Genomic DNA, 14273 nt, shown 5'->3' with positions numbered 1-14273 from the left:
GCACAAAGAGATTTTTCACATGTCCAACTTCCAAAGAAGAGCAAGAAGAAAAGTGTTGACCATGTGTACCCTGCTTTAGTCTATTGGGGTGTGTTTCATGATTAACGATAGGCAAATGTTTCTGAGCCTCTTAGCAGATATCTGTCTGTCTATGGCTAGCTCAAAAAGAATCTGCCCCTGTGTACTCTCAAAGCAAAGTGACAGGGTCTTTTACTATTCAACCCCTACCAACTTATACTCACCTATGCACGGATCCCCAGCTGCTCTATTGGGACTAATGCAAATACCAATGCAGATATCCAATACATCCAATTATAGGGGAACATGTGATCCTCTCCTATAATGCAGTGCTTGGGTCTGACAATTGGCTGCACTGGGGTTTATTTACTAAAACTGTAGAGTGCAAATTCAGGCTAACTTCTGCATAGGAACCAATCAGCTTCTAACCTCAGCTTGTTCAATTAAGCTTTGGCAGTTTCCGCAGTCCCTTCGATAGCGGAGTGGTTGCGTGCGGTTGACCATATTTATTATCTGGAGGATATGACTATGGACCTCCGTGGCCAGGCACCCCTGTCCCTGATGATTTGGTCTGGGTGGGTAACATTCACCCAATCCAGCTCATACGCATCGCACCTGGCTAATACCTCTTCAGGATAAAAGGTTGTGACTGAAGTACACCAAGGGATTTCCCCCCCCCCCCTCCCCTCCCACCCCCTCCCCTCTCTCTTTTTTTTTTTTTTTTTCTTTTCTTTTTTTAACCCGTTTTCTTTTTTGTAAAGGCCTCCGCTTAAACATATGATCTGATGGGTTCTAATAATCTGCTTGAATACTGAATACTTACTTTCAAATAAATGCTGTTTAACAACTACAATTTTCTACTTATTAACATATTTACAGGAATGGAAAAATACAGACAAAACAGTAAAGAAATAACCAACATCTTTAGCACCCAATGAATTATATAGTGTATACTTCATATCATACTTCTAGACATTATACTCAAAATGCATTAAGCAGTGCTATTTATTTTGTTTATATTCCAGCCCCTGACAAGAATCCGCATGTGGTAAACTTTAACGCCTCTCTCTTTTTTTTTTTTTTTTTTCTTTTCTTTTTTTAACCCGTTTTCTTTTTTGTAAAGGCCTCCGCTTAAACATATGATCTGATGGGTTCTAATAATCTGCTTGAATACTGAATACTTATGAACACTAAGATGCCTCCTTTTGTGGTATATGTATCTAATTGTTAGGTCATTTCATGGGAGTCATCTATACCTGTACCTTTGTGTAGGGACAATTTATATGCTCTGTAAATAGGTTGCGTATATGGAGGCCATACCTTCCCCTCCTTTTTTTTTTCTTTTCCTTTCTTATTCCTATTTTTGGTTGTAATAATATATATATTTCTCAATAAAAGACACATTAAATAAAAAAATTAAGCTTTGGCAATGAAACCTGGAAGCTGATTGGTTTCTATGAAGAAGTGAGCCTGAATTTGGGCTCTCTGAATTAGAATGCAGACTGCGAGCCAGGCCTTCTTTCCAACATCAGTTCCAAAAGAAATTTGCGATGCTTAGCACCTTACTCCTGCACTCAGATACAAGGCTCCCAGACCACTCCTATCATGGGACTCAGACTTGGCATCCCCAATGGCTAGGCCTTGCTGCCCTCTACGACCGGGGTGGTCGACATATTACTGCAAACAAAGAGCGGGCGCACTGGCCTAGTGCATTATCCTTAGTACGACTTTATTAATTACAGATTAAAAATATCTACTCACAAACAAGGTATGTAAACCTGTAGGGCTCTGATAAAGAAGCGAAGCCTCAAAACGTGTTACCCGTCATTCCAACAAAGACTGTGGACTCTATACCATGGACTCCGTTATTTGAATCTGATATGCTGGTTTACATCACTTGTTTGTGAGTAGACATTTTTAATCTGTAATTAATAAAGCCGTACTGAGGATAATGCGCTAGGCCGGTGCGCCCTCTCTTTGTTTCTTTATTCCAACAGTGTCTGACCTCACAAATGCGCTTCTGGAAGAATGATCAAACGTTCCCATAGACACACTCCTAAACCTTGTGGACAGCCTAACCAGAAGAGTTAAAGCTGTTATAGCTGAAAAGGGTGGCCCAACTCAATATTGAACCCTACAGACTAAGACCTGGATGCCATTAAAGTTCACGTGCGTATAAAGGCAGGCGTCACAATACTTTTGGCAAAATAGTGTATGTCAAAATTACTTTCAAATAAATGCTGCTTAACAACTACAATTTTCTACTTATTAACATATTTACAGGAATGGAAAAATACAGACAAAACAGTAAAGAAATAACCAACATCTTTAGCACCCAATGAATTATATAGTGTATACTTCATATCATACTTCTAGACATTATATTTAAAATGGATTAAGCAGTGCTATTTATTTTGTTTATATTCCAGCCCCTGACAAGAATCCGCATGTGGTAAACTTTAACGCCAACAGTCCTGATGAAATGACTGTGAAGTGGGAGGTAAGATCTTATGGTGGTGCTAAATAAGGCTACACCTTGTAACAGGCATTGACTCTCAACCTATATTAATGTCTTTCCAGCAGTTAAAGCTGAATGCCAAGCAAACAGCTAAGTACACAGATGAAATATATAGAAGAGAGCAGTTTTACCTGCCAAAGAATTTAAATGTCTGCCCATCCAGTTTTGAGAAATGCACAGCTCTGCCACACAACACAGCCTGGTCTAGCAGGGCATGAAACCTGATTTTTAATACAGTTAAGTAATACTGAGTGCTGATTCACATATATGTGATGTGGCAACCCTGCAAATCCACTATGGGTTCCCGCATCACATTCAAATCGCAGGCAGTTCACACTGCCATATGCGAATCACTGGGGGTGTCAATACAAAGTTAATGACATCCCCAGATCAGTTTGCATATCACAGTTCGGACATGAATCGGATCGCATTGGTGTGAACCACAATGCAATCCGATTCTGCTACCGACCCAAAAAAGGGTCCTGTGCGTGTTCTGTCCAATCTGTATGGTTGAATTTGCATCGCACAGACATTGCATGTGATTTTCAGAGCAGTGCGATCCGAATCACATGCAATGTCTGTCATCGTTATAGTGTGAACTGAGAATAACAGATCTTGTCCCTCCCTCCCCCAACCTGTGACTGGACAGTGAAAGGAGAAGCAGGAGACTGATGAACATGCTTCTACAGTGCAGCACATCTGGTTAGTTCCTTGTACTGCTTTTCCCTCCCCTCTTCTAAATGCTGCGAAACTAAGTCAAATTCAGGTACTTGAATTGCTCTCATTACAAAAATGCATAAATCATGTATAAATGACTATCAAGCTGCATTCATTTTGGCCTCTAAGCGCTCATTCACTTACACGGGCAGCCAGCGGGTAATAAAAGCAGGTGGATGAGCTTCAGTTTTACTGCCTTCCCTCCCTCCCCCCAACCCCTAACTAGCAACTACTCACCTCAACACAGAATTCCAGCCATTCAGGGCTGTACACATGCCACTGCAAATTTGAATGGCATGTTGCATTCGATAGGTAGTACTGCCGCCAAAGAAAACCCATTAAAGTGAAAGAAGCTACGCCACAGCCATGTGCAATGCATGTTATGCGGCTGCAGCATGGTGGGTTGCCATTATGAAGGTTAAAACAGGCGCTGAGGTGATGGCATGTGGTTTCCTCACAGCCTGTCAAATACACTCTGAAAAGCAACCCACTGCAAATCCCTTTTCAGAGGAACAGCAATAACAGTCGCACGTATTGAACCCTTGGCATTGAGCTTTAGTGTTTTCTCTTAAAACGGGATGGTCACTGTTTGTTCTGACTTACAGCTTAACATGTTTGCAGCTCTGCAATCTGATTTTCTTATTGGTTGTTTTAGCCTCTAAATTCTGATGAACAGAACGGGCCTGGACTGGAGTACCAAGTCAGTTGGCGTCTGAAGGGAGTGGAGACACAATGGCATCACAGAAAAGTGAAACATGCCCAATTCAGTATAAAGAACACACCACCATATGTCCCATATGAGATATACATCCAAGCTGTTAATAATATTGGAAGTGGCCCTGAACCAGAAATTCATACTGTGTATTCAGGAGAGGACAGTGAGTATCGGCCAATAACCTTAAAAATATTGCTTTATCAATTTACTAGAAATTTACACTGCTGGCCATTTTGTTACTTGGCACAATTCTTATGAAGGGCCTTCTTTCAGTTGCAGACAATTGGATTGTATGGCAACAGTTCCTCTGCTTCCAATGCTTTCATTTTTATGAAGGAACACAAAATAGCTGCTATGGTTCACCAAAGTAGAGCAAATGTGGGCAGCACAGCATGGAGTTTGCATGTTCTCTTCATGTGCTGCGTGGGTTTCCTCCCACATTTCAAAGACATGCTGATAGGTAAATTGGCCTTAGTATGTATGTGTATGTATGCACAGTATGTGTAATAAATAAATTAAATGGCAGTTTGGGATCTAGATGCAATTGTATACAGCGTAAGTCAGGACTGAAATCCTTGGCACCACAGGAAGTACCATCACAAAAGTAACTAATGCTGAAGTTAAAGGAAACCTGTAGCAAGGAATTATACAGTTAGGTCCATATACTGTATATTTAGACACAGGCACAATTTTAGATGTTTTCAGGTATATACCAAAACATATGCAAGCTATAGTTATATAAGGGATATGGGCCAAAACTGCACACTGTCAGGTTTAATTTGACGGTGTGTACATCCAAATCAGACGAAGGGTTTAGGAATTACAGTAGTGATCGACTGATATCGTATTTTTATTGCCCATACCGATATTTTGGTCATCGCATATCGATATCGGCTGATATTGGCCGATATTTTTGTATATTTAAAAAAAAAGAAATGTTTTTATTTATTTATTTATTTATTTTTTTTAAAGGTACTCTTGTGGAGGGATCTAGGGATCTAAACGACTCCAAACCCCTCCTCTGCACTTGAAAGCATTCAAAACGCCAAGTTTGGCTGTTTTGAATGCTGTAATTTTTTTGAATTTGGCGCCGAGTACCCGGAAGTGATGGTCCAGATACGACTTTACTCCAATATAAGTCAGGAGGGCGACCCAAAGAGTAGCCAACTCGTTTTGGGGTCCAAAAACATCCTTTTTATCAGGGATTATAATAGAAAACAATGTTAATGGACTAGATGTAAAGTGGACCTTAAACAGTATTTATTCCAGTGGGATTACAAGCACAGGTCTTGTAAGCAGCTCGTTTGGCAGCTAAGAGGCATTGATTGAGCGTTCAGATTTTCTCCTTTAGCTTTATAATAGGTAAAGACTTCCATTTTATGTGATTATATTCAGTGTTGGGGGTAACTAGTTACAAAGTAACTGATTACAGTAACTACATTACTTTTTTTGGTAACTAAGTAATGTAACTAGTTACAATACTAATATTGGTAACTACACTACATTACTAGGCTATAGGAAGTAACTACACTACTTTACTAGGGTATAGGAACGCGCTTTCCTGCGTTACCCAAGCCGTGCGATACAATCGTTATTTCGAAGAATAGAGAGGGATGAAGTTTATGACTTTTTGTTGCGCTTTATGTTTTATTCTGTTTTTTCAGGTTTTGTTCTCATGTTTCCCAAAGCCTGTGTTTATACAATAAACTCTATGCAGAAAGAGTGTCATGTATCTTCTTCTACACGGTCAATTAAGAAAGAGGAAAGTAAAGTAATAAGTAGTGAAGTTACTTTTCAAATGCAGTAACTAGTAAAGTAATCTCATAACAATTTACAGAAGTAACTAGTAACTAGTTACATTTTTTGAGTAACTACCCCAACACTGATTATATTGTATCTGGGGAAATCCTCCCAGTGATAACATGACATTTTTTCCCCTTATAAACACCTACAACATGATACCATCTAGTATATCTCTATCACAGCACATACTTGTTAAAGTGTACAAAAAAAGCATTTATTGTGTTCACTTCATGTCCACACAGATCCTGATGCAGCTCCGTTTAATGTGTCAGTGAGCATGGTAAATCAGTCTATAGTTAACGTGACCTGGATGGAAATCTCTCAGGACAAAGTACGAGGACATCTGGCAGGTTACAAGGTAACATAAGGAATAAAGCACATGAAGAAAGTGGGGTCACACCATCCCTTGAATATTGTAAATAAAGATATATTTATTGTGTAGAAAGAACAATCTTATATCAGTATTCTTATTTTACTGTGCTCATGTTGCTCATATAAGTCCATTGGAAACATTTGCTTTTAATATTGCTGTAAACTTATTTTTGATTTAGTTTGTATTTTTATAGAGGTGTTCTCCATGGGGAATCAAAGGTCTTAGGAGATGAGATTTGGGAACACTCAGTGAACATGAAGTACATTTGTAGGTTGTAGATTGTAGTTTGTTATGGTAAAGAGTAGGTTGGTATGGTAAAGAGTGCAAAACCAGTTGAGTGTACATTTTCCTATGAAAACTACCTATTTCTTGCATATTCTAGGAGCAGTTCATCCAAATTATTAAGTCAAATAACTTTTATTCATGAGATTTTAAGGTACAGCATACCAAAAAACGGCATATTATCAAGCTGTCGTATCTAAAACAGCATACAGAACAGGCAGTCAAAGAAAACATGTCTGTCATTAAAAGTGGCATAGTATGCATAAACATAAACCATTTGTAGAGTAAGTGCCATGGCACATTCAAAAGATCCCTGTAGAGAACAAAGGGCAAATAAAGATATTAGATCGCACTCAGGCAACTAAGAAGCCATGCTTTATGGGAAGGCAATTAAAGATCATAATATTACAAAAGAATAGGGGGAGGAAGTTTTAGCCAAATTAAACCGAGACATTTTATCATATACTATACCATGCTATCAGCACACGCTGATGTGTTTTGTTTTTTTCAGTACTGTTTGTGCCTGTGGTTGTTCAAATTCACTCTAACCGGGGAATTAACTAAGCTTCCTGCATCATTATAGTGGTGTAGGAAACTGTCAGGAGTGGCGTACGCTACATAAACTAAGCAGATAGACCTTTTTCAGCAGATAATTCATAGCATCCTCTCTGCTCGTGCAGTGATTAAACTACACATGCAGAGTATGCAGGTTTGACAGCCCTCCTCTCTCCAAATCTGAGCTGAGCAGGGTCGGGGACAGGCACAGAGATCAGACCATGCAGTTCTAGCTTTCCTGTTCTCTGTGCCATGAGTGTGACACAGCCACAGCAGAACACAGAACTGACTGCTGCTAATTGTGTCCCTTTTGTTACTCAGGAACAGTGTCTGCTTCATTTTTTATGTTTGGAAGAGTGATGCAAGCATTACGCTTGCACCACTCTTTGTTAATTTCCCCAAAAGCTTTTTTAAAGTTTTAAGTGGTTTCAAAGGTATTCTCTGCATTATATAGAAAAACCTCTGTGTGCAGCCCCCCATTATTCTTACCTAAACCCTATCTCAATCCAGCATTGAGAGCCCAAGAGCAGTAGCTCCCTCCACTCTCTCTCTCCTCACTAGACATCAAGGCAGCAGTGGGAACTATTGTCTTCTGCTGCTGTCAATCACAGTCTGTGAGGAGAGAGGTGAGCAGGGTAAGGCTGAGCCATGCTGTGTGTGTCAATGGACACATACAGGTGGTTGAACTGTGTTTTACCACCCCTACACCAAAGTTGCAAGGGCCGCCAAACACAACCCATTCAAGTGAATGGGCCCCTGCCACAACCGCACTCCATCTGCGTTCACTAAATGTGGTAGTGGCACAATTGTGAGGACTTTTAAGGGTTAAAACAGGTGGCTAGAAGGTGACATAATGTATCCCACACACCTGTCAAACACCCTGTGAGAAGTGATCTACCGTGAATCATTCTCCAGGGGGGAAACGCTAATGCAATCTCTTAATATAATTAGCCCTAGTTTTACCCTCATTTTCTGTCTTGCTGACAATAGTTTTTCTATACAGAAAGTGAAGGAAAATCTGCAACATGGACACAGACAGAAATTAAAACCTGACAAGGGTTATAGCCTTCTCTGTACTAAAAAATGCAATGTGTAATGCTCTGAGTGGCACAATGTCTACTTGTAGGTATGGAAAGAGACTTGCAGTGTGTATTTTGCTTGCTATATAAACAGCAAAAGTGTTTCCGTTGAAGTTCAGCAATGCTGTCTTCAACATTTAGTAACATTGTTTAAAATAATATTCTAAGCTTTTCATTGTATCTTTTTGTGCAGATAATTTACTGGAGAGTGAAAAGTCTCCAGGATGGAAAAACCCATCACGGCCAGCGCCACATTCTATCATTTCCTGGCAGGAGGAACTGGGCTATAGTTCCAAAACTTCACCCTTTCAGTGAATATCAGCTGTGTGTAGCAGCTTTTAATACAAAGGGAGATGGACCCGAAAGTTCCACTGTAACATTACAAACACCAGAAGGAGGTAAGCCTAAAAAGTTTAACCAGTGGAGGTTGGTTGGCTTGTAATTCAGGAAGATAAGTTTTGTCAACATGGGTTTTTACTAACAAGAGAACTAGGTGCAATCTGTATTTTTTCTATATCAATAAATGTACTACTTTTTTCTAAAGTCCCGTATTACAGGTTCCATTTTATAATGAAGGGGCAGAGAGCTGTGATTGACAGTCACTGTTCAGTGGAGATGGGAACCGAGCGATCAGCAGTCATGTGATCACTCACTTCTCCTCTAAATCAGCACCAGGGATCTATGATCTCCCGGTGCTGCATGGGTTAATATGAGTGGCTCCACCTGCCACAGGCACTTGTCAAAAGTGTCAGCTATGCTTACCTTTTCTGCTGCCCGCCTCGCTCCATTCATAGAAGCTGAACTATCAGTTCCCACAATGAAAAATTATCTATGAATTGAGGACGAGCAGATAAATAAAAAGTCAGACTCCTTCTTTCATAGAGCACTTTCATTGTGCAATCTGATAGTACAACTTTTATGAATGGAGCAAGGGGGAGGAAAAAGCGGGCATAGCTGGCACCTTTAATGAGTTGTGTGACAGGTGGAGCCCTTTGTATTAACACCCACAGTACTGGAAGATCACAGCTGTGAATTTATTTAAGATACTACTCATAAGATGAATGAGTATTTCAAAGAACAGAGCACCCGCCAGCACATGGGACACATGTCATTCCTTTCCTGGTCCTAATAAAAAATAAAAATTGCTAAGCTTCGGCTTTAATACTTCATGTGCAAAAGGCACAACCTCATAATTATAAATAGCCCAAACTGACCAAAAAGTTGGACAAATTTTAGTTGTAAAATACAGCAATGCATGTCATAATCACCTGTTCTGTGCAATAGTTTTGCACAGAGCAGCCCCGAACCTCCTCTTCTGGAGCTCCCGGCTGGTGATCTTGGCTCCTCCTCTTCCTCAAGTGCCCCCATAACAAGCCACTTGCTATGGGGGCACTCGTGCAGTTTTGATCCCGAGCTGGGTTGTGTGCATATATAGACATACACAACCCATCTTTGCCTCACCCCCTACTCCCTCCCCACAGGCTTTGACAGACAGCAGCAGGAGCCTATGGCTCCCGCTGCTGCTGAGTCTCCCTTAAGAAGACAGAAGGCAAAGGAGAGCTGATGCAGACAGGCATAGTGCTGCTAGTGATTGAGATCAGGCTTGGGTAAGTGTTTAAGGGGGGCTTGGGGGAGCAACTTCTGAAACATTTTTTTTAATTTAATGCAGACAATGCATTAAAGTAAAAAACATTTTTATCTTTATAACTATTTTAAGTACAACTGGTGCTTGTTAAAGGGAAACACTCATAGTTGTGCTGCCTCTAGCAACCAAATTGTATCACAGCAAACATTTTACTGATTGTGCAACATCAATCTTTTCCTATAATCAACACTTTAGAAACTGAAATAATTTTGGTAATTATATAGTATATGCCTGACAAATAAACGGAATGTTTTTAAAAGGTTGCATCTGTAAAACATGTATTAGCTTGCAAGTTGCAAAGAGTATCATTTAGGGGCCTAGTTATCAACGTTTTCACCCAAGATTGCCACAACGTTCACCCATTTTTCACATAAGATTTGATTAATTGGTTGAATCTTGGTTGAACATTGTGTGAATTGTCGATGAAAAAAAATAATAAATAGCCCCCTCAAATTTCAAGCTTTCTGCTGAAAAGTAGAATTACTGAAACCAACCACTAGTTGCAGCATTGTGCGTATTATATATTTGTCTTTCTAGTTCCAGAACAGCCACAGTTTCTACAAATTGCAAGTTCTGAACGGGAATCTTTCATGCTGACCTGGGAAGCACCGAAAAGGTCAAATGGCATCCTGACCAACTATGTCTTGTACTACCAGATGAGTATGTTCCTGTACCAGACATATTGGGGTTCACTTTAAAACCTACAAAAATCTAGATATAAGACTGATGCCCATGATATTGTTGAAATACATGTAGGAAATATACTAATAATACCTGAAATAAATGTGGAGCCTTGGCACTTAATGACCACTAGTTATGTTTTATCAAATTAAATAAATTATTGCATCTGTTGATATGGACAGCTGCTCCTTCTTTTTCCAGTGTTCTCTACTTCAGTTTTCATATGTTATCCCCATTGAGTACATTTTATGTCCTATATGAAATATAGTAAACAGAAAAGATGGATAGTATCCATCAGCAACCAATCAGAAATCAATTGTATTTGCCTGACAGTACCAATTCTGTAAATACTGATATCTTGTTGGAATATGTTAACACACTTTATTAATCCTAGTAAATACTTAGTGAATAAAATAGAGCTTTGATGACAATATAGATACTGATATTATAGAATTTGCGTGTCAATAATTTAGCCATGTTAGAACTATCATAAATTTAGGCTTGTCACCTTTTTAATAGGCCTGCCTGTGTCCCTATGAAAGTTTATGTGAAGTCTTCTGGGTAAGGGAATAAGATAAAATTTCAGAATGTAAATTAGGTTTGTAATACACACTGTAGTATAGTCAAGCAAATGTTTTAAAGTAATGCCATAGTCATTCATTAGAACGCTTGTTGTATAAACATTTAAAATTCCTTTATTGTAATTCCAGTCCAAACATTTTATCTGATTTTGGATAGAGTTTATAGAATCTATGATGCATTTTTATTGCTGAATTTGGAGAACCCCCCCCCTCCCCCCAACCCCCAATGTGCCTCTTAAACCATTGCTATTCTGAAAAGTGACCTGCATTCGGATCCCTTTTCAGAGGTGATTGACAGGCGATATGACACCTCCTCATCGCCTGTTTTAACCCTATTTCTGCCATAAAATGCGGAGCAACCACATGCATTGCACGTGGATGCAGGGCGCTTCCCTTTTCACTTGAATGGGTTGCATATGGCAGGCTTGCTGCCTGCTGATTGTGACACTTTGGGTAGTTTTTGCAGCGAATATAAAGCATTGTGACCATGGCATGTAAACACCCCAGCATGCTGCCATTTTCAGTGGTTGTAAACCCTTACATACAGTATACCTAGTAAAGTGACTTGCCTCAGTTAATACACAGAGATTAAACAAATCGTCCTACATATGTTGTACCTGTTTATCTGCAGTCTTCTCTTCTCTACAGCCATTCAAAGTGCAGAATTTAGAAGGCTTGTCTGCACTTTCAGAAAATGGGGAGGCAGAGAGCGGAAATTACACTAAGCAGAGCTCACTGAGTTGACCTATGAGAGCTGATTGGAAGGAAGGGACAGACCCCCCTTCACACAGCACAAAGAAACAGAGCATAGGCTGTCAATCACAGGCTGTCTGCTGGAGATTCCTCCCCAGTCACCTTTTTTTGCTTGCTTTCAGGAAAACTTCTCAGACGTGATTAATGCTGATAGCAGAGGAACAAAGCAGCAGAAAGACATGACACTTAGTGCTCTTAACTGAGACAAGTACACACTGTAGAGGGATGTACTTTGTTAATATTTCATGTCTGAGGTTTACAACCCCTTTAGGGGAGATGGGGGGGGGGCTGTTAAAACACAGCTCAAATGCACATTTTTACTGCCCCCAACCACACTTCTAAACTTAGCTTTACTTCCCCAATTGTCACTGGGGCAAGAAGTGAAGGCAATTTGCTGAACAGGTACATTAATCAAAATATGAAAATGGTTCTACTTGATTTTTTGTGTTTTTTCAGTTAATGAAAGCAATGGAATTGGAAACTTAAATAATATCACCATACCTAACCCGAATACCCTCAGCCTAAAAGTCCCTCGTCTTGAGGTTGGCACAAGATACAAGTTCTATCTGCAGGCATGTACGCAAGTGGGCTGTGGAAAATCCGCAAGTGAGGAAGGACTGACACTAACGCAAGCAAGTAAGTAACATAGCGGACTCTTTATTACAAAGTGAAATTGTAACATATTTCAGTTATTTTTGTCTAGAAGCAGTTCTTGTTGTTACTTTTTTTATATAGTTACTGTTCCATAATATCTTGATGATGGTATTTCCGAGTCTCTCAGTAGTTGTCTGTAAATCAAGGGATATGTAGCATCCTCACTAAAGGCGTCCTCAAAAAAGTCACTAGAAAGTCCTTTGTTTTGATCAGTCTTACTAAATTGACAGACTTGCATTCAGATGCACTGAAACTCTGCATGGCCAATGTCTAGCCTTAGTGGCCTTCTACTGTTAATGCTGACATGCTCATGCATTCCAGCATGAGCTTTTCTGATCTAATCCTGGCATATAGTGTTTCTTTCTGATAAGAGCAGAATAGAAACATTAAAAAGTTATATATATACTCCAATGTAGGAAATACACCCATACATACTCCTAAATACAGTATTTACAAAAGATACATGAGAACAATGGTTTTGAAACATTAATATACAGTACACTGATAAGACAATATTCACTAAGGTATTCACTTTCGCATATGAAAACATAAAAGAAAAAATGCCTTATACATGAAATAGAAGAGATATTTGAATTCACATTTAGATTCCTACTCCAAAGTTTCAAGCCCAATTTGACCATCTAACCCTGATGCCCCTACAGCCAAAAGTTGCTGCAGTCTTATATCCAATCCACTGACATGATGGGTCTTTCCACCGCTTCCTCCATGGTGGTGAAGGTGGTGGTGATGGTGGTGTCATTCCTTCTAATTAGCACCTACTGAAATGTAGGTGCCAAGCTGTCAAGGACTACTATTAGCCCAGGCTGATGTAATGTCAGATCCCCAAGGATGTGTCCAGGAAGGCCTAGGCTCATAATAAGTGGGTTGTTTAACGCCAGGTGTCACTCAATCTGAAAGACTGGCAGCATCTAATTTTTTGTGCTGGGCCACACTTTAAAAAAAAATAAAAGGTAAAACTGGGGTTTAAATAACAGCATACAGAACAGCAGTCTATACTGTCTAAGTATAATAAAGCAACTGATAAACCACATAGCTATTTTAATTACAAAATGTTTCTTCTGAAATTTAACAAGGACCACCCTTGGTGAAAAAAATATATAGATTGGAGACTGTCTATCTTTAATTAATGTTAATACAATGGATCTGCGGTAAATGTGCCACGCCTAATAGTAACCATGAGTCACCAGTCCCTTAATATGTTACTTTGAGCCAATTTACCGTCCAAACAAATAAATAAGCTGCTAACACCACAATGATATAAATCATCCAAATATATATATATATATATATATATATATATATATATATATATATATATACATATACACAATAAGGTGCTGCACTATAAATATGCATTGACTATATCAAAATAATGCAATATATTGCCCAAACAAAACACATGAATAAATATGTGCCAATACATTCAATTAATTAATATTGCCAGGTGTATAAATGAACATCAAAGGTTACAAAATTCATCAAAATAGCCAATAAAAAGTGAAAATTAATATTAATAAATTTAAAAAATGCACGTCATAATAGTGCACAGGGTATAAATACCATATTTATTGGCGTATAACACGCACCTCAATTTTAAGAGGGAAGTTTCAGGAAAAATGTTAAATTTTAAATAAAGAACTTTTACACTCAAAACTTTTTTTAAATCAAATGCAGCCTTTACCAGTGCCCATAAATGCAGCCTCGCCAGTGCCCATAAATGCAGCCTCACCAGTGCCCATAAATGCAGTCTCACCAGTGCCCATAAATGCAGTCTCACCAGTGCCCATAAATGCAGCCTCACCAGTGCCCATAAATGCAGCCTCACCAGTGCCCATAAATGCAGCCTCACCAGTGCCCATAAATTCAGTCTCACCAGTG

General features: G+C 39.2%; 1 protein-coding gene across 4 annotated transcripts in view; it reads left to right on the top strand.

The window, feature by feature from the left end:
• Window positions 1-14273, top strand: part of CHL1 (cell adhesion molecule L1 like) — a 261925-nt gene that overhangs the window by 223275 nt on the left and 24377 nt on the right. For all 4 annotated transcript variants that reach the window (XM_082265850.1, XM_082265848.1, XM_082265851.1 and 1 more), the window contains 6 exons: window positions 2448-2518; window positions 3909-4131; window positions 6014-6129; window positions 8254-8458; window positions 10243-10365; window positions 12177-12356. In XM_082265850.1, the coding sequence (XP_082121976.1) occupies window positions 2448-2518; window positions 3909-4131; window positions 6014-6129; window positions 8254-8458; window positions 10243-10365; window positions 12177-12356 (918 nt within the window). The remainder of the gene's footprint in view (window positions 1-2447; window positions 2519-3908; window positions 4132-6013; window positions 6130-8253; window positions 8459-10242; window positions 10366-12176; window positions 12357-14273) is intronic.

Source organism: Pelophylax lessonae (genome assembly GCF_965119305.1).
Source record: "Pelophylax lessonae genome assembly, chromosome: 8".
NCBI classification, from domain to species: domain Eukaryota; kingdom Metazoa; phylum Chordata; class Amphibia; order Anura; family Ranidae; genus Pelophylax; species Pelophylax lessonae.
This window is presented reverse-complemented; position numbering and strand designations above follow the sequence as displayed.